We start from the raw sequence: 26,810 nt of genomic DNA, 5'->3' as shown, positions 1-26,810 counted from the left end.
CACTCAACAAACAAACTGATATAAATATCACTCAGTCAGGACCAGTCAAGAAAAAACACTTCTTCAATACAAACACTAGCAATACAGACTCCTGCACTTTAATATTTATTTTGTACCTCCATTTTTTATTTGTAGCTCTACTTTTATTCCATTTGTATTTTTTGTACAGTATATTAATATTTGTACAGTATATTGATCTTTATCTATTATATGTTATTCTTATATATCGTATGTCATTCTATTTAACCTTTAACCTTTATCTTATCTTCTTAGCAGCTTTTAAATTAAGCTTTATTGCAGTTATTGGTATTTGGCCTTATCTTTTCTGGGCCCCCCCTGCCCTTCCACGTGCTTATGTGGAAAGCGTTAAATAGGAACAACACACGTTCCTGCCCTTCCTGTGCATACAAGGAAAGCCTGAGGCAGGGAGAGCAGCAGCAAAATGAGAACAAACCCCCCACATAAGGGCATCTTTTCTTGTCTCAGAGCCAGTGTTTGTCCGTTCTGGGCTACCATAGAAAGATGGATATCTACGTGGATGAGGACCTGCTCCCTATGCAGATATGAATGCCTCGTTCTAAGGTAACAAAAACACGATTCTTATTTTCATGTGATTGTACACTAAAGAAAACATACTTATTATACTTCATTTCTGCCAGTATTTCCCCCTAAACCCCTCACACTGGACCTTTAAAGACTTTGAATGTTTTTGTGTAATCTGGCCAACCAGTGTTTGTCTACAGTGTTTGTGTTTGTCAACGCCTACATCGTCATGGAGAAAACATGTCAAAATCTTTTCTAGTGTATTTACTGAGTGTTGAAATTCTGCTGTATTTCACAAACTGACTTTAAATGTAGCGCGGTTCTATGTTATTCGGCATTTCTGCTTCTTTGAGATATTGACAGAGACAGACAGGAAAAGCAGGGTGGAGAGAGGGGATGACATGCAGCGAAGGGCCCGAGCCAGGCCCGAACTTGAGTAATGTTTCACACTCTACACTGGACGCTGTACTCCCTATCATACATCAGTGTTGCCTTGACGTCACACTCACAAAATGTCACCAGGCCTATTTTAGGGGAAATCCTGTATCACACAATTTTGTTGTATTTCTACAGTTTCCTTCCCATTTATAAAGATAACAATGTACTCTCTCAGTGGTTTCTGATATTATGGTGACATCACGAAAAAGTAAGTGATGATAAACAGTCAGATGATCAGACGTTTCAAACAAATCTCCTCAATAAGTTAAACAAAAGACGAACAGTATAATTATTATCAGAACTACCTGTTTTTATCCACCACAGTTTAAAGTCCAACTTCCTGATTCACCTTTTTCTTTTACTGTAAATTTATACGCACGCACGTGCATGCACACACACACACACATTTATGTGTGTAATAAAAGGTTGTTCAGGTGAAATCACTTTCAGTTTTACACCAAAATAAATTGTTTAGAGACTGTAGTTTATTTATCACAGGGGTGGGGTGGCTGGGACGTGACTTGCATGTAGGAAAATGCATGACCCTCCCTCTAAAATAAATAACCATATATATTTTTTATATTTCGAAGTTGAAAAATCCTTAAGTCAAAAAAAAAATTCACAATTGACATGCAGCCACAGCACAGAATTAATTGATTTATTTTTTTTACAAGAATTGATTGAAAATTCAAATTCAAATGAGATGTGTGGAATGGTTTTGACAAAATATCACTAATTTAAGTTAAGAAACCAAGTTAATAGACATGCCTCCATTGTTGTGCATCATTCCCTTCCTTGTCGTAAATAACGAACAGTCCCTTAGATTATCTTGCTGAACTTTTTGGGTTATTTGCACCTTGTTGGATCATGTAGGCTATCATACCCTTTTGTTATAGTGATGTTGCTGCGTTGCCAGATCTCAGCAGTTAGCTCAATTTTGTAGGTAGGCCCACAATGACATAATAGATAAAAAGAATGGTTAAAACTACAAAAAACAAGGCCTAAATTGTAATAAATAGTTATTTTTTTTTAGTTGTGGGCAGAGTTGGGGACCTGTTGTGACTTAATGTGTCAGACTAGAGTAGTGAGACTTGTTTGACTAACATGGATAAAAGATTTTATTTTGACCTAGTATTCATGACTTGAGTCTTGAATTAGACTTGAGAAAGATAACTCTAAATGATTTTTTAAATTAAATATTTGCATTTTTTCTATGTATTGAAAAGTTAAGTGTTTGAAACGCGATCGGGTGATTTCAAGTGCAATGCGCGCAAACCTGGCAACCCAGCAGGACACGGCAGACCGGCGGAGGCACGTAGCACGGACGGAGCTAACCCTCATCCAAAAATAATAAAATTAGGATAAAACGTCCTTTTGTCGATGGCGGTAGCGAGAAGAAGCTGTCTGCAAGTTCACCATAACATCCCACTAAAACCGTCACGACAAAACCCTCAAAGAAAGGTATGTAAATGTGTCTTTTAGCTAACTTGTTAGCTCAACGGCTGGTTAACCGTTAGCTAGAAAGCTAACTTTTCACCCGAGCAGCTCCATTAGAATAAGAAGACGCCATCTTGGTAACCGGTATCCAGATTTCATTAAGAATCTATGGTTTCTTTTGACATGACTGACATGTTTGATTGTAGTAATGACCTCTTGCTTGACGTTTTTACACTTAATAAGTAGTTAAATAACAGTCAAATATACCTATAAACATTCTGACTTGTTAGAATATGAAGTCATATATCCATAATGTAATTTTGACTAGTAGCAATTCTAAATAAAGGTATCTAGTCTACATTGTATTGCTCAATAGTCAAGTTGTTTATTTTCGATATAAACAATTTGAGCTCTTACTAGAGAGCATGTTAATTTTAGATATTTGTAACTTAATTTCAACTAGGGTTGTGGTATGAGTGTTTCACAGTGTGAAAACCATCTCAGAAAATGTTAAATATTGCAGTGCCACTGTATTACAGAATCATTATCATTACAGTCACCCTTAAACGAATCAAAATATAAAGGCCTTTTTTAGTTAAACATTTTTATTTTTAACTTAAACGTGATGTTTTTTAATTAAAAGTATGTGTAAAAAAATCTCTGTTTTGAAATTTAACTAAAATTAGGGTGAGATTCTCTATCTCGTCGATTTTTTTACATTACCAAAAACAAGCAAATGTAGCCTACGCAGTACTATAACCATCAATTTTTATACCATGGTATACGTTTGATGTCTGAGAAGATGAAGCAGGATTTATAGACACATTTTATTTTACATTTTTCATTTTTAAACTGCATTTAAAAAATGTACCTTGTACCTTGAAAGCAATATACAGCTGCAACTCAATTTTAAACTAGTCAGATTTCACTATTGACCTCTATTTAAACTCAGTCCTAGATATCTATAATTCAGTTTTGATGTGTTACCAATCAAAGTCAACATATCCATGATGTACGTTTGTAATTTTGACTTGAGTTGCAGTTCAAGTTAATGATGATAAAAACTTCGTTTTCCCTAGTCAAAATGTTTATTATTGATATCAACAATTCAATTCTTTCTAGTGAAAATGTAGTTATCTACAATTGCCAGTGCAATGTAGATATAAAATTTCAGTTCTGATTAGTCAAAAATAAATCATTGATATTTCAGTGTGGAATTGCAATTAGTAAAATCTAATTTAAGATTACATCTAGAATTGCAGTTGTAAGCAGTGGAAATTGGGCTATATTCATATGAGTAGCAACTATATTTGAGAGTTTTAACATTCCTATCATAATGAAGTATTGATTTTTAGATATCAAAAAGGCCATTCCAGCAGTCAGAAATGTCATTTTAAATGTCTTCATTGACATACACGCTTATCTGAAATCATAATGGTAATATTGGATTCATATCTAACTTTGTGGTAATTTGCAAGTCCAGTGGTTCTGTTTTATTTATTGATATGACACCCATGCCTGCATATCTGAAATGATTTGTTGATATGTGAGACATATCAGTCAATAACAAAACATTTATTTAATATCTGAAATCGGTAATGACATTTCTACTAGTTACAATCCTTTTTGAATATGTGGACATTTAGTTGTAGATATCTGTAATCATTATTCTTACCAGTGAAAGAGAAATTACTTATCTCTATAATTAAATTAAAGACATCTATGAATCAGCTGTGACTAGTCCAAATATAATGTTTACATTTGTAAATATATCTATAACATGTCAAGTTATTTAACAGACATGTTAAACAAGCAGTTTTTGACATGTTAAAATGTAATTTCTACTCATAAAAAGTAAATGACTAGCAGTTAGCCTAGGGCTGCTCGATTATGGCAAAAATCACAATCATTTTTGTCAGTATTGATATTGATAATACTGCGTGCGGTGCATGTCGATGGGGTTGTCCTTTTCTCCTTTTGTTTTTTCATTATTTGGTTGTAGATCACTTTGTGTTTAAACTTCAGATGATTAAAAAGATTTGAGGCGTTGCCATGTGGTGCAGACACCACCATGTAGAAAATCACACTTTATTCTTTTTTTTGCTCCATGTTGGACGCAACGTAATTTGTTTTGCCTAACTTGCTCACCAAACGCTGTTACTCTTCTCCTATCACCTTTCCTCACGCTGATACAACTTGCCTTACTGGTATTATTGGCTACAGGTGTTGAGCTTGGCTGAGGGAAGGAGGGGCGAAAATGCACATGCATGTGGCATTCAGGGCACAATTACATTGTTTTTGTAATTGTTGGGAGCCGGCATTGCAATTCGATTAGTTGCAGCCCTATTGATAAAATGTTAAAGGGCTTGCTGTAGACTTATAGCAGGGACTCGAACTGGGTCTTGTTTGAGACTTTAAGGTTAAGACTTGCTTGTCACTTGCACATGTTGTAAGATATTCATGGGTACAAGCTGCCTGTTTTAAAATGCTAGCTTCCAGAGCGTCATATGCTGATGCGAGGAAACTGATTGTGATGATGCAGAAATCTTAAGGAAAGTCTGCGAGACTGTAGCTCAGAAAGTGTAGCAGTAGGAGGAAGCTTTCACAACAGATGTTTAGATCCTGGCAGCTAACAGGAATCTGCGGTGCTTTGTCTGCCTCTCATGGCCTCATGATCTGTCAAAACAGAGTCAACATTCGCAGATTTCTTATGGGGCTGATTCCAAGTAACTTGTCTTGTGGGTTTTTTTATTTACTTTTCTTCCGTTTCAGGGACACATGTTCTTTTCCACTGAACCTCTCAAACTGAAAGTTTATTGTGGCAAACACAGACTGTTAGATAAGCGATATGCGCAGGCACACATTAGGATGTGGTAAATACGGCCAGATCATTTATGAGGAGCTGCAGAGTAGACCTCAGTCTTAAATTAGACAGTTTCAGTAAGCCTGCCTGCTCCTGGTTCCAGAGAAACACAAACATCTTTGAAGTCCTCCCCCACACTTGTGTTTTCACACTTAATGACAAAAATATGAACCACATTTCCCCTGAAGCCAGCACAAAGACTAGAATGGGCTGACCTTTGTAAAACCTGACGACCAATAGCCAGTCTAGTCACCACTGGCCAGGCGTTTTCTCTGGTGCATTATGCTGCCTGATAAGCTGATTCTGTTAGCCTTTGATGCTGGTCAAGTGATAATTAGGGGAAATACAGTATTTCTGGGTCACTGAAACTAGTAATGACGCAGACACTCAAACATGCACACTAACTTATGGATCTTTGTAGAGACATAAAAGTGTGATATGACACAGAAGAAATAACAGAATTTGTTATTTTCTTAACACCATAAATGCACTTTTAATGCATTATCAAGCCATGACTTCTGTTCTAATATAATTCTGATTCAACTTAACATACAAAATGTCATAATTATAGTGAAGCTAATTGCGGTGTGTTTTGGTAGTTACTAATTCCTGGTCCGGTGAATGAATGTCTGACAGCGAATGTGCCGGAGTCAGCAGGATGGCATCTTTGACTGTGGCGAGCAGCCAGAGCGTTTAAGCCCGCAGCACCTCTACATATTGTTCTGTCTGCCACGCAACAAAACCAGGGCCTCCACTGCAAAATACAGCCAAGAGCAGCACTGAGCTGCAGACAGACGAGGCAGGTCAGGGGGCTGCTGGTGCACAAGTCGCGCAAACATTTCTTTGCTCATATTCCGTTTTGATTTGTTGGTGTTGGTCGAATAATGACCAGCAACGAGGAGGCCAGACCATTTGATACCATGACAACAGCTGCCCTAGAGGTGAGTTATAGTCCATCCACGCTCTGTAACTTCTCTGAACTTTTTTGTTGTGCATTTTGTTTCATTCTGTTAAAGTGATTTGGTAAAATAACTTTTCAGATGTGTTTGCCACAAAACACTCAGGGGGATGATAGAAGGTCCAGACAGGAACGAGAGGAGAAACTGATCCTGACAGCCTGGCAGAGCATGGTGAGTACACGAGGAAGGAAAATCCTCTAAACCGTATCTACTAAAATGTGATCAGTTTAAATTAAAGAAGCAGTGTGTAAGATTTAGTGGCATCTAACAGTAATATCTGCAGAGTGCAACCAGCTGGAACTTCTTTTTTAATGTTCCGTGTTCAGGAGGTTTTAACAGGGAGCCGAATTATCCGCAGAGGTCTGTTTTTTTCCGAAGCAAACGGACAAGTTTATTCGAACTGGTAAAAACAGTTTAACGTGACAAGTCAGTGTTTGTATGACGCTCTTTGGCTCGTCTGAGACGGGCCACTAGCTCAACACTTATGTGTGCTCACCTTTTTTTCTCGGACAACTTAATAACCAGATCTGCTGATTCAAACCAGTAAAAATACTCAGGAAAGCAGTTTCATGTAAAAAATAAAATAAAATCTACTGTGTTGCTGTTAACTGTAGTGACTGACATTAAAATACAATAGTCCTATATAGAGACAGTGTTTGTTTTGTCCATTCAAACTTGGTGTGGAAACATGGTGGTTCAACATGGTGATTTCTGTAAACAAGGATCCACTCCCTATATAGACTTCAGACTCATTCTGAAGTAACAAAAACACAAAAAATTATACACAAGGAAAAGCTACTTAAGTGCTGTTTATCACAAGCTTTGGTCTTATTTATCCCTGTGCTTACAGTGAAATTTTATTAGGTGTTTGAAAATGTTATTATTTGTTTGCTGATAAAGCACTAAAGCAAGTTTTTAACACTGTGTGGATGTTATGAAATCCAATTTGAAATTGGCAGGATGAGAACTAGTTAGCTAAATAAACAAGGTTGCATAAGGTTTTATTGTGATGTGTTCAAGGTCAGCTCAGTAAAATGACTAGGCATAGGTAAATATCATGATGTGTTCAAATGTAACATCAAGAAAAAAAATAGTTTTAGGAGAGAAACTTGAATAATTCACTTGTTTGGGTGAGAAATTTGTTTTCCCAGTAATTTAAAATTTAATGCTGCTGGTGTATTTAATGTTATAATGAAGGGGCCCTGTCACATCAGTTATGTTTACTGAAAGCTCAGATCGTCAAGGAGTCTTGATAATTATATCAATATCAATAAAATTAACAATCCTCATCCCAAGTTATGACGGTATAAAAGAGCAATAGCAATACCAGTGTTAGTCTATTCATTGTTATTATTATTACTGTAAGTGATACTAGGTGGTCTAAAGGTCTAGATTTTAGTATTGTAGTGTTTCCACTATCAGCTGACATTTATTTTGCCTCTTGCAGTCCTCAGCTCTGCAGCAGCACAGTGTTTGTAAGGACTCCAGACCTCCAGGCCCGGCTCAGTCATTCCTGGCCAAGCAGAGGCAGTCCACCCAGGCCAGGAGGACGCTCTCCCCCCGGCTGCAGCCCAGGTAGGAGCCTCCATCTGCAGGGACAAATGGAGGCGTGCAGCCCACTCATGATGGAAAACAAGATTGTGGAAGAGGGTGTGAATTTCTTTTCTTTTCTTTTTTTTCATTGAGTTAGTGTCTCTGCTCTGTTTGGTTTACTGGTAGCACCCCCTGCTGGTTAAAGTTGGAACTGTAGAGTATTTTGGGATTTGATGCAAAAACTAAGCAGAAAGTGTCATAAATTACAGTCTTTATCTGTTTTATATCGAGATATGTGTTCTTGTCAATAATGACCAAGTTTTCTGCTCCATTCCTCATTGTATAATATTTATACATTTATTTTTGTTGGTAAGATATCATTTCCTTTAGAAACAATGCAAAAACATACTCATTTTGTCATTAATGTAAAGCAGTTGTGTTATTCATTTAATTCGATAGCTGTTTAAATTAAATGCATTAGAAATCATTCTATTTACATGAACATTTTAGTAAACAAAGAAAATAAATTGGGAAAAATAAAACTGCCACCCATTATGTCTCTTCATTTCTGCACTATTTCTTTCCTGGCCAAATGTTGATTAATGCTAAAATACAAGTGCATAATTCGGTAGTAACAGGCAATATATTGATATACAATATACTGTGCATATAGGTGGAAAACCAGAAATATGGTTTTTTTTTCTTTTTTGAGGATTTGGTTTTAGTTTCATTTCTTTTGTTCATGTAGCTTTGACCTTGTTAGCCTAGATTAGCACAAAGACTGAAAGTAGGGGTAAACAATTGTGGCAATTGGGTAAACAAATGTCCTCACGAGTCCAAAGCAGTCTCATCTTGTATTTTTTGTGAACAACAATACTTAAAACATTATGGTTTAGAAGCAGCTGGCCTGATTACTAAGACAAACCTGTCTCATGGTGAAGTTGTTTCACTTTGACCAGTGACTCTTGAATGTACCGGTGAGTAATTTGCTGGTTATTCAGATAAAACATGTAAGGACACTTTTAAAGTTGTTTCCTTCTTTTTTTTTGATGGATATCCCCTGCGTCCAGTCTCTGTGTTAAACTAAGCGAAACATTATTAAACTTATTTTCTCTGCCCCGAAAGTGCAGACATAGAGTATCTATGACTAATTTCACTTGTGAAAACGTGCATTGAATCGAGCATTATGGTTTCATAGACTCAAAAGTTCACGGGAACATCACAAACTGCCGTCCACCTAAGACCCAGTGAGCTCTGATCCCATGCTCACACTGCGAAAACGCTGCGGTTCATCGTAGGAGGGCACAGTGAGGAAGGACATTTTGTGTCCACCAAAGGGAGGTTTGGGGATGGCGGGCGCAGCTCTGTTGTGGTTGATTACCGGCTGGGAGCTGCAGTGCTCCAGACTGGAGTGGGCAGCCGGGTTAAACAGGAAGGCAGAGGGGTGACGGGAGGCGAAAGGAATGGCGGAGGCCGATTGAGTGGACGTCTCTCTTGAGAACTGGGGAGGAGGAGGCAGCAGGGACACGGGAGCTTGGTTCTCCTCCTCGGGACTGTCTGCTTTAACTCTTTCCTCCCTCATCTGCCCCTCTTTGTCACTCTTCCCCTCCAATCCACTCACCTCCTTCTTCTCATTGACGACAGGGTGCCCTCCTCGCCTGTCCTGCTCTGCCCCAAACTGGACCTCCAGCAGAGGCGTTCTGATGCTCTTCTCCTCCCTGAAGCTGCACACTGTGCTCTGAGTTTCCTGCCCCAGCCCTGATGGCAGAGACCCGCCTTTACCTATTTTACCACTTTCATCATCGTCATCATCGCTCGTGCACTGGTCAATGCTGGGGGAGTGGCGCAGCCTCTGGAGCTGTGCTGAGGTGCGGCGAAGAGCCCCTCCCATGAAGCCAGTGGGGGAGGGGGCGGCGTTTAATAGGCGGTTGAAGAGGGCCATGTTGGGGTGACGACTAACCGACTCCTCCAGGTTCTCAGCAATGTCCTCCAGAGGCTGAAAGTGCATCTCCTCTTTAGGGATCCTGTCAAGAGATGTCAAAGTAATTGACCTGTAATTTTCCCCAAAATATCATACTTTACAGTTGTTATGGTGGATGTCTTTACTTCTTAAATCAAGGTCAAATGCTTTCAGTTTCATCAACCAAATTTTCCCACCCAGCTGGGGGGATTCAAACTGAAAGTGTCACAGTCACAAGTTGATCATATAAAGAACAAAAAGGTAAAACCCGGAGACTCACGCCATGTCAAAAGTGGACCCCTGAAAGGAGGGTTTGCGGAGGACAAAGAGAGTGGCAGCAGTGTAGGGGGGTCTTGGGTTGGAGTCGTTCCAGTAACGATCTCTCTCCATCATCGGCAGATCACCGTACATCTCATCCACCGCCATCATGGACACCTACAGAGCAAAACACACACACACACACATACACACACGCACACACACGCACTGATTAAGTATGGACAACAGCGAGCACAGGACCCCTTTCTATCAAAGTGAGACAAAGTGACATATTTTACAGGTATTTCATATTATAATCAACACATAGCAATAACATTGCGGTACAATTTATTAACTGCAGTTAAACTGAATAATGGATGCAATAACTGCTGGAAGTTTGTGTAAAACAAGCAGTTTGGATGCATTTTGAGCAGATTATTTCCTGTAACTCTTGCATCAGATGAGTTTTTCTTTTTTTAAATCCAATTCTCTGAAGGATGTGTTTTCAAATATGCATACTTAATTAGTTTCACTTTTTAACTTATTCAGTGTTTTCTTCTTTGCGATGCTTGAACACTTTCAAGTGCATTCTTTTCTAATTTCAAACAAGGCTGTTTTACAAAGAGTGAAGTCTCTGTAACTATAACTGTGTTCAGATCTTCATTATCCCTGTGTCCTGTGAGTTTTTCTTTCAAGTTTATATTTTGGATAATAATCTAAACATTAGAAACATCAATTTCATTCAGTTTTTTTTACAGGAATGAATGAAGTGCTGATATAAAGGCTAATTGTCCATACATTTTAAAAAAAAAATAAAAAGTTGTCTTACTCCCTTTTAAATCTAGTAGGCCTTGCAATCTCCGTGAAGCTTTAGTGACCTCTAGTGTGGGTCAGGAGGACCCCCAGGTTGGAAACTAGTGGTATACAAATCCTATTATAGTTATATTGCACTTAAATGAAGTATTATAGCCTCTGATTTTTCATGAGGGACTGCAAAATGTCAGCCAAAACATATTGTTGAAGTGAGAAACCTGGAAATTTCTGTCTATCAGCCAGTTGGTCTCAAAGTCGTCATCATCTTCTCCAAAAGGGTTTATCAGCTGCTCCGCAACCTTCAGGACGTAACAGAAAGAGTAACAAGCTGAATACATGAATCATTAATGTTTTTTTTATCTTTGTATTCTGCTCAGGTATCTCTCTCTCCCTGACCTTGAGCCACCCGGCGTAAAAGAAGAACTGCAGCAGGGTGAAGATGGGAATGTAGAGGTCGAGGTCATGACCTGGATAGCCTTGATTGGGGTCCAGGAACTGGCGACCGATCAAACACACCAGGAAGAAACTGTACACTGCCAGAGTCACCACCTGTGGGGAAGATGGAGGTACTTTATCACCTGATTTTTCATCCATGCTTCTATTCATCTGTCCCGCAAAACACACAACATTGAAAATCCCATAATAGTTTTTATGATGTGATAAAAATGTAATGCAAAAAGTCGGCAAAGAATGACTGTAATTTAGCTCATTGCTTATTTGAGTAAAGGATAATTATTTAGGGTTTCTTTATCTTTTAACAGTTGAAGAAAACACATCATAACAGTTCTCAAGCAATAAAAACGTTCCCACTTTTGTCCTGCCAAACACAGGTACAACAGATGACCTTAACGAAAGACAAATTACACTTAGGTTTGCCAGTCAGCACCCGGGTCTTACGTATTTTTATTCTTACCTGTATGGCTTGATTTGATTTATTTAGCACATATTAAACACAACAATATTATACATTTTAAGAAAAGGAGACATGCGGTGGGGTTCCCTACGAAACTATCAGTACATACAATCTCCTAACATTAACTATCATTTAAAAAAATGAATTAATAAAGAAGGGGACAGGCACATAAGTTATTATGAAATTGGTTGTTAGCCATAAAGAGATTATTAAAAAAGGGAGGAAGTGTTTTGTTTAAAGAACCATGCAAAAATTGAGCAACTTGTTCAAGTGTTGGAAGTATTGGCTTTAGAGATGTGTGCCTTCTCTCCAATATAATGGAAATATAATATTGCTCAAAGCACCAAAAAAAAAAAGAAAAAAACTGAATAGCAATGTCTCTCTCCATAAATCATGACCTGGTTACTCAAGACAATCCACAGACCTTGTTGTGAGCAAGTTCATGTAGAAACTATTGTCTTTCTACCCAAAAAAAAATCTGCAGCTAGGTCACATGACAGTTCAGCCGAGGAGGATGATATTAATGTTTATGTCCCATTAATGTCACAAGCACGAGCCTCTTGTCCACGACTGAACGCATGTTTCCTTTTCTTTTATTGTATGAAAACAGCAGTGAGGAAATCATGCTGCATCCTCAGCAGCAGAGCGCTTACCTGAGTGTAGACGAGAGGAACGCTGATCATGTCATAATGAAACAGCATGCTGCACTTCCCTCTGAACGCGTTCAGCTCCTGCACACACACAAAAGCAGCACGGAGACTCACTAAGGTCCCTTTACAGCATTTATCCTAATTCTTCTGTATTAATGTCTGTGTGCATTTACATCACAAACTGAATCTCAGTCAAAACAGAAGGACTGTAGTTCCTCATAATTAGTTGGCCTGTGTAATGGTTTGTGTGTGTGTGTGTGTGTGTGTGTGTAGTGCTGCACCTCCAGCAGTAGTTTGAGTGTGTGATCGTCTTTGATCCTGCCCTCGCAGCGGGCCACAGCTGCCAGGTTGGTGAACCAAACGCAGGGGATCCAGTATTTGTTATAGGGAGAGTGGAGACCCTCGAACTTCTTTCGTTCCTCTCTTGACATGAATCCTGCATAAACAGCAGACCAAAACACCTCCAATTCATTCAACCCCTACGAAAAAACTGCCTCACAGACAGGGAGGAATACGGGATCAATACTCTGTATGCTGTCTGATTTCCAAATCAGTTATTATATAAGTGAGTGAGAACTAATTTCATGAGTCAAGAAAAGACACTTCAGCTCTATCAGTTAGAAAACAGCTTGTTAAAAACATTCTGTTACTGTTGAAATCTTGTTACAAACACATTAAGTCACGGTGTTAAATCAAACTTTGACGCCACTAAAAGTTGTATCACAGTACATTTAGAAAACAGCGAGGTGTCTTGTGATCTTGTAACTGACGTATGATAAACTCTTTTTTCTTTTATCAGCAGTGTATTTCAAGATGTGCCTGTCCTTGTGATTTCTCTGCTCGCTGCTGCAGAGAGCGTACAGGAGAGGAAACAACGCGGACTGATGACGTAAGTGTGTATTAGATCGCATCAATCCATCTACAGCACTTCCTGTCTCTTTATGAGTATGGTGTGAAAAAGTTAATGTGACATATAAAACTTAATGTAAATAATTGCTGAGAGGTGCACCGGCAAAACTAGTGTTTGTATTGTGCATTTGTATCGAGTGCATTTTTCACTATTTATTTGAAGTTCATTTAAAACTTGTTTGTTTAACTGTTTAAGATCATGAGTCACTGCAGTGAGCGCTGTTGGCTAATGATGCCCCCATCCCCACCCGCGTTCTTGTGCCTACTCACCAGCCTCCACCACGTGGTCCATGGTGGGGAAACGTTTGAACACCGCCGTGCTGACAGAGCGGAGGATGAGCAGGGCAGACAGACTGGCATAACGCATCATGGTTCGTCTCAGCAGGCGCCCTCTCTCATCGCTCCCCTGGAGGCCCCCCGACAGGACGCACATGAGCCTGTCAGGGAGCGGGATGCTGGTGTACTGGCTCCACCAGCGGTTCACCACCAGGGTCACATAGAAACCTGCAGACAGCAGAGGAGGAGAGACGCAGGTGATTATTCTACAGACCAGACCTTCTTTTTCTCTTTCTCCAAAATACCAGTGTTGCAATGAACCACAGTCACAATCATTTATATCCATAATTTGTCAGATAATCAATATTGTAATTATTAAAGGTCCAGTGTGAAGGATTTAGGGGCACCTATTGGCATAAATTGTATATAAGATCCATTACGATATTTTCATTAGTTTATAATCACCTGAAAAGAAGAATTGTGTTTTCCTTCCTCAGAATGAGCTGTGTCCATCTACATATGCAGCATGGATTTATAAAGAGAGCTGGATACAGCTGTGGAGGCGGGGCCCATTCGTTTCTATGGAAGTTACGAAATGGCACATGAAGCCAAAAAAGTTCAGCTGCCACATATAAAAATACTCGGATGATCAGCACTGCTTTCACATTTTGTGAAATGTGAAAGCAGTGCAGTTAGAGCAGGAGCTGCAGAGACTTCCACCAGCTGAGCTGAATTCATCTATTTTAGCGCTCCGCTAACTTGTACAGGGATACAGTTATTCAGTTGTGTGGTTCTTCTAGTTTTTACAAATGTTATCGGAGTCATCTCGCAGGGGTTGTGATGCTGAAAAAAAGTCCACTGATTTACAAATGTCTGCTTTGACATGTAAGTCAATGGGAAAAAAGTCTTTTTGGGCTACATGGTATTACCTGACAAATGTCATTATGCTGTTTTACAACTAAAAAATGGACTTCACAGGCTTGCACACTGTCTGGGAGCCTGATATTTAGCAAGTCCTCTTCCTCAGAGTCCGCCATGTTGTTCTACAGTAGCCCAGAACGGACAAATCAAACACTGGCTGTGCTTTTTGTGACTGCCACCATCTTTCTCCTACATGCTTGGCACACAGAAGAAATTTCAGATCTGCAAACTCTCTGCTACATGCCACTAAATCCTGCGCACTAGACCTTTAAATCAGATATATATTACCGTTCTCTTTATTACCTACAATGATTATATTTATATATCCAATGCAACATTGGTCATGCATATGTGTCCCAAAACTATAAATCTATCAAACAGAGGTGTTTCCTTCACATGGAAACTTACCAAAAGTTGTGTTCATTTCTGTCTGCTCACTTCTGTTATTTAGCAAATCATTCCCATCTACAGTCCCAAAATAAGAGACGTCACACTTAAACACATCTGGGACGTACTGTAGCTCAAAGTCTGGCGCTTCTTCTGTTATCCAAAAATTGACAAGAACAAGATTAGTGCTTACCCAGAACAAAGGACATGGGGATGAGACTAGCGTAGTGGTTGCAGTAAATTGCCAGCTTCTCAAAATACCTCTTCTGATCATCATACAGGAAAAATCTAAAAGAGAAACAGCGGCACACAGTGACTGTAAGTCAAAGCACAGATCAAAGTGTCAGCAGTGTTTCCTGACGCCGTCCTCTGTCTTACCTGTAAGTGATGCTGATGGCGGTGTACATGGCAAAGAAAGCCAGGAACTCTTTATACAACACCTTGTAGATGCTGCCTTTCCAGGCCAGAAGCAGTTTGGAGAAGCCACAGAAACGGGCATTTGCAACTCTGGCTGTGTAGGTGACAGTCATTGGTGACAGCCGGATTTTAGGTCCTCAAAAAATGCAATGCAAACAGCCACGTCTGTGAATGCACATGCAGTGGTGACGTAACAAGTTTAGGTGGATCAGAAGACAAAAAGAGATCATACTTATGCTGTTTATCTGAGAAAATCGTTCACCTAAGAATCCAAAAACCAACAACAAAAAAACCTCTGGTGATTTATTTACTTCCCCAAAATAAAATATATTCCCATTAGCTTCAGGGAATACAATTAACCCACTGAAATTTAGGCAAAGTGCTTGATTTCTTTCATTAGGGAGATGAACAACATCAGAAGAAAAGGACCCCAAAATTAGCAAGAAATTACTAAAGTACTAGAAAATTAACTGAAAATTTAAGTAATAAACAAAAACAAACAAAAAGTTATAATAATTCTGTGAAATAATTTTAAATATATAATTATAAGTAGAAATATAGTTTTCTGTACACATTTCCCTAGCTTTAAAAAAAATCTAAATCTACTGTTTTCCTGTAATTTGCATGCTCACTGCCTTTTCCCCATGTTATCCAGGGGAAAAATGAAACCAATTAGCTTAATTAGTCCAGGTTTAGACGCTCGTGAACGGCGTCTGAACGCAGCACGAGAAAGTTACGTCAATACAGGTTTTAAAGGGTCAATTAACTAACTAATAAGTTATTTCTGGTGTATCTTTTTGGTAGAAAAAAATATCTTCTTACCTTTAGTAGTGTTTTTCGTGATGAATGTGCCTCAGCGCATCTCTGTGCGTAATTGGCACCACTGGAGAGGCGCATTCACATTTTCACTTAACCCTGTAGTCCTCTCTGTGCTCGCCAGCGGTGTTTCTTCAAAGAGCTCATAACCCAGATATCCCCTGGCGTAAGCTCGGTTAACTCGCGGCTCGGTCGGCTGCATGGCAGTAATCCTCGGAGCCTCCTCGGTGCGGCCAGTGGTCAGTGCGCCCCGGGGTAAATCCCCAAAACGAGGAGGAGGAGCTCGTTAGCGCGGCCCCCGACCGGGAGAGCGCGGCTCGCTGATGGACCGCAAGCGACAGGCCGCAGCGCCGGGGCACAAGGAGCGCACAGGACCGTACAGTACAGCAGCGCATTATGAAACACGAGCAAGTGAACCATAGTGAACTGTCGTGTTAAGTGATATGTAAACAATCAATTTCAGCGGTTACAGGTTTACAATTATGCTTGTTGAAGTGCAAAAAGTATATTTAAAGCAGTATACCATTGTTTTTTGTTTTTTTTAAAAAATACGTCTTCCTGCTTCCATCTTTTAAAACTTTTTTAATTCCTCAAGAAAAAAGAAATCCCAGTTGGGTGTAATTATCCCACTTGTTCCCTATTCAGTGACTCACCAGGAAATATTTTTTCAAAAGGAAATAATTTATTAAGATTCAACAATAACCTTTAATGACTTGGATATTTAAAGCAGTGACACTAGCTGTGCCTGTAATGTCAGCGAGGCCTAATATTCTTAGTACAGGGTTTATGCAGTCTGCTTGAGGGTCTTGAAGTACTTGAATTGGACACTCAGAAATGTAAGTCCTGGAATATCTTAAAAATCAGACACTTTTTTAACCTGGTCCTTTAAAATGTACTTGAATAAATTGTTCAATAAAATAAATTATTTTGTGAAAAGTATGATATATATTTTTTGAACCAGGAAATAAAAACAGCCTTGGTTACATTGATTTGCTCATGCTAAATGCCAGTCTGTCAGTAAACACCAGTAAATAGTCGGGACCAGGATGTCTTCCTCACATGAAAAGCACTCTCACCAGAGAAGCGTCAGCTGTTAGCACGAGTTTGGAGTTATAACTCAGCAGTTAATCAATAATAATTTGATTTGAGGCCCTGACAGCATACTCGCTCCCTTTATGAATGTGCACTATTATTTTCTTGCAACATATGGTTGTGAAGAAAACAATGTCACCCTTGAAAATTAAAATGAGTGAAAAAGTACTTAAAAATCCTCGAATTAGAGCTGGCCTTTCGGTGCCAACCCTGGAGGTTATATTTAGCTTGTTTTTGTTTTGCTGTGACACATTCTCTTACCATTTTTGTTCTTTTCATTAAAGTCTCTCCTGAACGGAGGTGTTGAAGGTCAGTGCAGGTTTTGTGCTGTCAAAGGAAAAACTGCAGTCTGATTTAAGTCTGTGTGCTTTAAGAAAAACCAGCTGCATTGACCCCTTCAGATCTCTATGACATTTCAAAGGAAATAACTAATCTAGGATGTCTACATTCATGATTACTGTCATCTGACTTCACCCAAATGCTAAAACATATTTGCTTGGGTGTCTGTAAGCCAATCAGTGTTCCACATCATCTAAAGTGAACTTCAGTAAAATCACACTTTTTGTCAACAAGCAAGACCCATGCAAGGTGGAATCTGATAGATTAAGTTCTTATTTTATGTTTGAATTGTTTATAAAGTAAAAATGAGACTTTATATTGTTTATATATGTCAATATATCTTTCATATGAAAGATTTATAACTTTTATTTAGGATTTTTTCCCCAAAAAGGCTGCAGCCTCGTCTTTAGAAGAAAATGTAAGCGTCTCTGTAAACCAAGCATTACATTTGTATGTTTCATATGTAGTATGTGAGTGTTTTTTAACTGACATGGTATTTGATTTGACTTTGTCTTCAGGAGGTCCTGGACTACATGAGTCTGTGTGGAGGAGCAGGTGGACCCTAACGCAGGAGACTGCAGGTAACAGGAACTTACATAAGTCACTTCATATTCAAACAGCAGAAAAAAGCAAAACTATAAAACATAAACATAACATAACATAAAACATTTTTTAGCAGCACATCGTATTGCAGCATTTGAGCCAGGCCACCTAGGTGTCTTTCCTGGAACCATCTGCTTTTCCAGCATTTTTTGTGCCACTAATTGTCGATATTTCAAACCAAAAATACCCTTTTCCCAACTGGAATCCTGTTTTTTTTCTGTTTAACCCGAACCACACTTACACCACAGGTTTGTTGAGAAACCTTATCTTTCAACTTATTTGCCTCAAAATAACATACAAGTGTTTTTCTGGTAATTGGGTTGAAATCTGTCCCTTCAAATGAATATAAAAAAATAACACATAATATATTATTTTAATTAAAGAATGCTAATTATAAATAAGTGCATTTAGAAATCCACCATTACAATATTTAGTTCTTTAAAAATTAGGTTCTGAGCGCATTAAATAAGAAGTGTGCAGATCAAAGAAATGACAAAAGGCTCTTCTGAGGCAAGTTTGTTTTAATTAACACTCGCAACATAATTTAAAGAAAATCTATAGAAAACAGATTATTGACTCAAAAGCATTCAGCGACAGAAAGAAAGGGGATGATTATGCTTCTCCTTGACGGTGTATTAACCTGTCATCTGTATCTTCCTGCTCATCAGGCGAGATAATCAAAGTCCAGTATTTGCTCACTGGGGCAAACGTAAGATATACAACTCGCCATTCATTTGTTCCACATTTGATCAAGCAACATTCAATATATTTTATGAACAATGCGCTAAATAAGGCTACTAATGTATTTCAATAGTGTTCCCATAGAGTTCTCAGTAAACAGGATGGGCAAAAAAAGTTTGACAGTGTTTGATGAGTTGGGTTTTTTTGAGCACTGCATGGGAACCTTGTGCTGGGATTTCAGATGCGACTTCTAGCTTCCAGCTTCTCAAGCATCGACTCTTAACACACATTTTTCTTGTTAATCTCATAAAACTGTTCTGTCTCCAATCATGTACCGGCTGAAGCAAAAACAGTGGCCTAAAATATTAAACAGAGGCCATTAAGACTGTCCAGTTCAAACAAAGACAAAGTCATAAACTTCACTTGAATCAAAATCTCATTGACATTAGCTTACTGCGTGGTAAAGTGAGGCCTAATGATTTGACAGACGATAAAAGACTGACTGCTCTGGTTGTCTTTATTGCAGTAACAAGGATGGTCTTGGCCAAGAACAAAAACTACTAAGACCACAGGCCATTTGTTTTTGTTTCTAAGTATTATTTTTTATTGCCCTGCCATAACGCCCTGAATCTGTAGACATTTTGATGTTTCCAGATGTGTTAGGGATGAATTTGCATGAAGTTTTAGTCAAACTGGAGAAGAGACACAGCCACCAAACCACACAGAATAAACAAGGCATAAACATCAACCGTCTGAAAGCTGTTTTATCCTGGAATACACAGCACCTTTACTGGGATCACTGGTTTTTACATCTGAGGCTGGACACTGCACAGGATGGAGGAGGAGGAGGAGGAGGAGGAGGAGGAGGGGGGGGGGTGTTTCTTGTAGAGAAAAAGTTAAATGCTTTGAGTAGGAATACTACAACTGTCACACAGAGGATATGAAGGAACGAGAAGATGGACTTAGAACGAGGCAGCAGAAATCTGTACCTCTCTAACAATATAGCAGATTATGTGTGTGTGTGTGTGTGTGATTTCATCAGCTCCCCTTCAACAGGGGCGTGTCTTGCTGTCGCAGTGCTCTGCTTTGGATGACGGACTGAGGACTGGGTGGATCGACATGAGGCCGTTGCTGCAGGGTTTGAGGCTGGTTCAGGGGGAGCTCAGAGGAGGTGAGTTCAGATTGTAAAGGTGTGGTCTGTAGGAGGGAGAGGGGACGTCCTGCAGGGGTGGGAGATCACTTATTTGGGGGTTTGTAGGGTTCCAGAAGTTGCTTAGAGAACGTGTTCACCTTGTCGGCACCTCGAACTTCATGGGGCAGCAGTGGTAGCTTGACTATGTGGAAATCTTCGTAAAGGTCCTCCATCTATGGGGAGAAAACTACAATGAGGACGACTCTACTGCTGTATTCACTGTCACAATTTTAAAAAGAAAAGAAAAAACAGACTCGTACCTGGTCTAAATACTTGGACTGAATTTTATGGCGGGCTTCACACATTTTGCACGGCCTCTCTGAGTCAGGGAAAACAAGTTGGTTGACGATGATGTTGTGCGTGTCGATGCGGCACTTGGCTAGCTCCTGGATCAGCCGCTCCGTCTCATAGAGGGAGAGGAACTCGGCGATACACACACAGATGAAGGTGGTTTGTTCCTGATGGATGTGAGGGACAAAAAAGAAGCGTTACTACACATTTACAGAAAGCATTAAATATCGTCGTGGCACACTGTCCCTATTGGCTGTCAGGCTCGGTGGGTTGGGCTTACCTAGGTGTCCAGCCTGTGTTAATTTGAAGGGGGAAGTCAAAGTAATTAAGAGAGACAATTTGGACCAGGTGGGGGAGCGCAAGCTTCAAGTTACTGTCTGCCTGTTTAATGTCAACAAATGTAATGTAATATCAGCTGAGCCCTGGAAACGCTCAACTAGTGTTTAAATTTCATTACCGACAGAATATCTTTGTAAAATCAATATGGAAACAAACAGCACAATGAAGCTGCAATCAGAGTACAAGATGCATTAGAAGAAGGCTGTCTGCATAATGCCTGAAGCAGTCTACTCAGTCTATTATATGAGAAAAGCTGTGACCTTATTTTTTTTCAATGAAAAATCTAAACATTTAACAGCGCACTGACATTTCAAACTGTGTCGTCAATACTCTTGTCATTGTCTCCCTCACCCACTGTAGAGTAGTGGAAGAGGTTCAGAGGTCACAACAGCACACATACGTACACGTGCAACACAGTCACATTGTATGGATGCGCACAGTGAAGAGATGTCTGTATGTCCACAGTGATACACAGCAACGGCCATAACCAAGGAGAAAGTTTTCAGTGTCTCTGCTAAATCCCAAAATACTACATTTATCTGGCAATACTGAAAATGCATAATTTCTTTCACCCAAAAAGTCACTGAGCCTCTGCATGCAGATACAGTAACACAATGAAAAAGCACAGTTTGAAAAGCCAGGATTGCATAAAGCAAAAACTCAAACAGCCACTCTAAAGGGAAAACTTTGTGTCAACAACAGCTACTAACTGCATTCAGCCGAAGTACTTCAGTAACATTGCATTTATTTACTGTAAAATTGTGTTGACATATTAAACTGCAGTTCACTTTTCAACACTTAATGTTGCTGTTATCTCCGTTAGCCGTTATCCGTTAGCTGCAGGTTGCTAACAGCTAACTCTGTCCTGTGAGATGGGGGTGCAGTTAGTGTCGAGCCCTGGCCAGCTGGTGAGACGTACAGTTTGCTGATTTTGTCAAATATTGAACTTACAGGATCTTTGAACTGCTCACTGACTGAGCGGATGACTGGCAGGGTCTCCTCGAGCTTAGAAGCCAGCTGGTCTGCGTTCATGTCGCCCAGACCGAGCATGTTGCACATCTGCAAACAGTGAGAGAGAAATAGAGAAGATATAGATGCATGCTTGGCTATGTTTGGAGTTTTTATTGACATCTAAACTTACAGTCTGTGAGTGAATGGATGTGCTCGTCCCTCCTCACCTGGGAGATGAAAGGGCTGATCTGGTTCTTTATCTGCATGAGGCGGCCCAGACCACGCTCCACGATGGTGGGGAAGTTGAGCAGCCGCAGCGTGTGACCAGTGGGGGCCGTGTCAAAGACCACCACTGAGAAGTTCATTCCTTTGACTAACCTGGTAGACGGGAGTGCTGAGTTAGTAAAACACTGGCTCTGTTTTTTTATTCACTCAGTCATGCGCCACGTCGTCTTACCTCATGACCTCGGCGTAGCTCATGGCCTCGTCAATGCCAGGGAAGGCGCTCATGGCCTCCTGCATCATCTTCTTACCCATACTGAGCATGTTGTCCTCCTCGAAGAACTCATCGGGCAGCTCGGCCACACCCAGGCTCGGGTCGATCTCCTTCACTCACACAAACACAAATAATTAGCACATTACAAACCGAGAGCCTGGCGTAAGTGAAAATGGTTTTGGGGCCTCCAGCAATTTATTTGGTTACACAACGATGGTTTATGCTCAAGATGAGACATAAAACTGAAAATCTCATGACGCTGATGAGATAGTGACCTAAGATGAACTAAATTTAATTTTCCATTAACAGCATAAATAGACCTCTTTGTTCACAAATGCAGCTATGTTTCTTGTCAGACTATTTTCAAGAGACTTTTGAAATGCTTCAAAAAGTTAAACGTGAATTCACATTTTTACGTATTACAGTAGGAAAAGTACAGGTGCAAACATCATCATTTATAATCACTGAATAGTATTTAGCTGCGTCAGTTTCAGGGCTCTGGAATTATGCACACTGCCATGACTTACCATCACGCTTAACCAGATCAGAGCCCTCATTAATACTACTAACGTGAGCGAGTGATTATTATGCAAACTGTAGACGATTTAACTTACTCTTTTGCATACATGTGCCAAAACACTTGGACTTGGATCTGCTTGACTGATTGAAAAATGAAAATCTGCTGTGAAAATTAAGTTAACTGTTAAGAGATTCTGGCTCACTGTTTTTTTGAAAAAAAAAAAAAAAGAAAGAAATTCTCACATCGGAATTGAGCCGAAACAAATGTGAAAAACTGTAAATATCCGAGAGGTGAATGTCCATAAGTGTGCATGTTGGCACACTTACTAATACAATTAAATGGTGCAGAGACACCTATTGATGTTATTTATACCTGTGCTTTTTTCTGCCACGACAAGTCAAAATGCCTGATGTGAGAAATGCCTTTTGAACTTGTGAAAGCAATCTCAGCTCAACTATTTTATGTTAAAATAAAAAAAAAAAAACCAACAGGCACTTTTTTACTTCAAACTCTGCCTGCAGCATCTTCTTGTGCACAGGTGCTCTCGGTCTTCTTTTTGCAGTGCGACTTACCATTGCAAAGAGGTTGTCATAGCCCTTGACCTTAGTAGGCACCTTTGAGAACTTCTGGTCAAAAGCATCAGAGATGTTATGAGCGGGGTCAGTGGAGATGATGAGGACACTCTCCCTGACGGCAGCCAGCTGGACAGCCAAACTGCAGCTAGAAAAATGAGAGTAAGCAAAGGGATCAGTTTCACAGGGCTTCGGTTGCTTAATGTGTGTAATTATCTGAAAACACTACATCAGCTGTCAAAAAAACGGCAAACCAACATTATCAACCAGACAAAACTATCATATTATTTGGGTTTGTGGGCATTACCTAGCACTTACTTCTTAGATGTTGCTTCTTTCTGCATTTGATATCATGTCTTTTAATATTGTGGGCATTACTCAATGGCTTCAACGTTAGCTTAGGGACTGTGCTTTATTTATTAGAGTAGGGAAGTGGCTGGGGTGTTTATTATTATCACTGACATTGTTATTATTATTATTCGATATCATGACCCTCCGTGGAGCAACAAATATTGTTCCTTAAGTCTCCCTGAGTGACTGGGGTAAATGCACGACTCTCTGCCATAAATAACAACATTTCTCAGTTTTTGGTGATGATAAATTAGAGGTGGGAATAACCAGATGGGCTCCACGATACGGTTTTATCATATGCTTTGGTCACGATATGATATTATTGCCATTGGCTGAGCATTGAGACAACATTCATTCATTATGTTTTTTAAAACTGTAAATTATGTCCGTAAATGACAACTTTGTCGACATCTGTTATATTTAATAAGCTAAAGTTTTAAAGTTTAAAGTTTCTCATATCAGTTATTGCAGCAAAATGTATCTAGTGGAATGAAAATGCAGTTCAGTTTATTTTTGTTTAGTGGGCAATCAAATATTTCATTTGTAATGCAATAGTAAGTATTTATATAATTTTAAAAAATCAATATTTGCCATTTGTGTATTAGTATACTATTGATACACAAAATATTGTTACACTAAGCTGTAGCAATATTTTTTCTACACCCCCTATGAAAAATGGTGTCATTTTGGAGATTTTTTAAATAAAGGTTCTGGGATACTGAGGGTATTTAAATGAATACAAATTCAACCATTTACAGGTGAATCTCCCTCCTCTAAGCCAAATCAAAAACACAACTCCCGCTTTAGTGCTTAAAAAATATCTTTAGTGCCGCCACTCTCATAAATAACGAACAGTCCCTAAAAGAGGCAGCAGCATTTGTGCAGACCTGACAGCTAAAGCTAGCTAGCTCGAGTGTAATCATTACCAAAGAGTAGCTAGTTATCCATTGGTTTAATTGGGAGCTAACATAAACACAAAGTTACCCGCTGTAAAAAACGCAAAGCGGGTGTAAACAAGCAGGCTGTCGGTGTGATCCTGCACTGTGACTGTCAAAAGTTTCTAAAAAATAAAAACGTTAACGTGTCAGCTGGCTAACGTTAGCTGGTGACAGTGCTTGACAGCATTCAACAACCCGGCGATTTGACAGCTAGCGTCACGTTAGCCTGAGTGCCTTTAACTGTTACGGTCATGATGTTTCAACTCCATCGTGTCTTGAGCTTGTAAACTATCGCTAATTGGACTCGCGTTGTGGAAAAACAGCTGAATCGTAAATGAAAAATGATCCACGTCAAGATATCGCGGTGGCTAATGTAAGCTAACGTTAGCTGTGTTAGCTCGAGCCGTAGCGTGAGTCATTATGAGGAAGCTAGCGAGCGTTTCCCTCCAGCTTACCTACATGTGGTTTTGCCAACACCACCTTTTCCACCCACAAATATCCACTTCAGAGATTTCTGCTCGATGATGTTCTTCAGTGTCGGTTCTAACGGCTCCACATCAGGCGCATCTTCAAACTCGTCTTCCAATGAAGCTGCCATCTTGTCTGTGTACACTGTAACGGTCAGCTCCGGGGGGATGAACCCACGCTGCTGCCTTCACTGCTGCACGGACAAAGCCACGTTATGTCTGTGCAAGTTGTATAAATATAGAAATATTACATAAATATTTAAAAAAATAAAAAATAAATATATTTCTTCTTCTTCTTCTTCTTCTTCTTCTTCTTCTTCTTCTTCTTCTTCTTCTTCTTCTTCTTCTTCTTCTTCTTCTTCTTCTTCTTCTTCTTCTTCTTCTTATTATTATTATTATTATTATTATTATTATTTAAATAAGTAATTTCATGATTTTCTTTCATGTCAAACACTTTTTACGATTTTTTTATGTTTTGAAAAATTTACTTCTATTACACCAGCTTCCCATGTATTAAACCAAGCGACCCTTTAGCATCCAATTTTCCATCTTTATTTGAGTGTATCCTATTATCATAAAGATAAAAGACAACCATTTCTGTTTCAAAAAAATATTTTTTTATCACACTCTCAGACTGGCCCAAAAGACATGCAAAAGACCTCACCTAGGAATGCATGATAATATCAGCAGATATTGACCAGCATGCTTATTTTTGCCAATACTGTATCGCAAACCGAGATATTTTTTTTTAAATTGACAAGTAAATGTACAAAACATCAACCTTAAGTTGAAGTATGTTTCTATTCTTGCAGAATAAATGCGCAAAGCAATGTATTTTATGTCTCCATCTGCTGGTGGACCGTCACCATAAGAGTTTGCATGATATCAATTTCATTAAACTACTGAAGAGACTTTAAGAGCACTAAAATTAGATGAGGATAAAAATGGATATATCGATATTGGTTATTGGCCAAATGAGTTGTTATATATCGGCATTTCAGATAGCCAACATCGTGCATCCCTAGCCCCACCACATCTCCTATACAGAAGCAAGACATGGACTTTGTGGTGGTGTTTTGTGAGTTTTTTTTGTCTTTGTTGTAATTTTGTTTATTTTTTGGTGATTTTGTCTTTGTGATTGTTTGTCTCCTTTTTGTAGTTATTTTGTTACAGTTCCTTTGCATCTCTTTGTGGTCATCTTGACTGTCTTCGTGGTTGGTATGTTGTTCATTTTGCATTTGAGGTGAAGGGAGACCCCCTAACACTTTGGGCCCTTGGGCTTGTGCCTGGTAGGCTCATTTAGTAACCCATGAGGACAGGATGGATATTCTTTTTGGGTTGACATTTTTTAGTTTCTTTGATTAAAACAGGAATAATTGTTATGTCGCAGTCTATGTAAAGCAAAGGTAATTGTAAAATCGTTGTGAAAAATGCAGTTACTGACACTAGACATGTAGCCGACTTTGGAAGAGGCAAGCTTGTGACCAAAAAATGCACATTTTAAAATCCTGATTGGATGGAGAGCGTAAACAGTACTTTATTGTGATATAGAAGTTTAACTTTGCATTTGCTGTCATAAAGCAACAAACGGGACTTTGGTGTGGCAGCTGTGCCTCACAAGATAAAGCAGGTTGTCCAGTAGGATTTAGATCTGTGGTTCGATCCCTGGCTCCCACAGTACAGTGTCCGCCTGTTGAAGTACTTTGCAGCAAGATAATGAACCTGATACTACCTACTGCTGTAGGTGTGTGAATGTTTAACTGAGAAGCAGATGGTACTTTGTACAGTTTGATCTCCTCGGTCACCAGTGTATGAGCGTGTGTGTAAATGTGTGAATGTGGCATGTAGTGCAAAAGCCCCTTGAGTTGACAACTGGAATGGCGCT

The 26,810-nt window shown here is 39.3% G+C and overlaps 3 protein-coding genes across 4 annotated transcripts in view; 1 reads left to right on the top strand and 2 right to left on the bottom strand.

Moving 5' to 3' along the window:
* Positions 1–8,645, top strand: part of LOC148190038 (protein Hook homolog 2-like) — a 49,178-nt gene extending 40,533 nt beyond the window's left edge. Inside the window, exons 5-7 of one of the 2 annotated variants that reach the window (XM_088073760.1) lie at positions 487–2,442; positions 6,322–6,411; positions 7,688–8,108. In XM_088073760.1, coding sequence (XP_087929886.1) covers positions 2,362–2,442; positions 6,322–6,411; positions 7,688–7,819 — 303 coding nt within the window. In that variant the 5' untranslated portion in view covers positions 487–2,361 and the 3' untranslated portion in view covers positions 7,820–8,108. The other variant, XM_088073767.1, reaches the window with a different exon arrangement.
* Positions 8,646–8,649: 4 nt separating this feature from the next.
* best2 (bestrophin 2) lies at positions 8,650–16,550 on the bottom strand. Its single transcript, XM_042485743.2, has 10 exons — positions 16,100–16,550; positions 15,239–15,442; positions 15,054–15,148; positions 13,547–13,780; positions 12,649–12,803; positions 12,371–12,448; positions 11,201–11,353; positions 11,023–11,103; positions 10,014–10,168; positions 8,650–9,797 (listed from the first exon to the last, which is right to left on the bottom strand). Exons 2-10 carry the CDS (start codon positions 15,388–15,390, stop codon positions 9,011–9,013), a joined length of 1,890 nt encoding a protein of 629 aa, XP_042341677.2. The 5' UTR covers positions 15,391–15,442; positions 16,100–16,550; the 3' UTR covers positions 8,650–9,010.
* A 2,080-nt stretch (positions 16,551–18,630) lies between these two features.
* Positions 18,631–25,090, bottom strand: get3 (guided entry of tail-anchored proteins factor 3, ATPase). Its single transcript, XM_042484429.2, has 7 exons — positions 24,914–25,090; positions 23,170–23,317; positions 22,039–22,187; positions 21,809–21,959; positions 21,582–21,689; positions 20,261–20,458; positions 18,631–20,173 (listed from the first exon to the last, which is right to left on the bottom strand). The coding sequence occupies exons 1-7, from the start codon at positions 25,054–25,056 to the stop codon at positions 20,045–20,047; spliced, it is 1,026 nt and encodes a 341-aa protein (XP_042340363.2). The 5' UTR covers positions 25,057–25,090; the 3' UTR covers positions 18,631–20,044.
* Positions 25,091–26,810: the final 1,720 nt, after the last annotated feature.

Source organism: Plectropomus leopardus, chromosome 3, assembly GCF_026936395.1.
Source record: "Plectropomus leopardus strain MGB_pleo_1.0 chromosome 3, ASM2693639v1, whole genome shotgun sequence".
Taxonomy (NCBI): domain Eukaryota; kingdom Metazoa; phylum Chordata; class Actinopteri; order Perciformes; family Serranidae; genus Plectropomus; species Plectropomus leopardus.
This window is presented reverse-complemented; position numbering and strand designations above follow the sequence as displayed.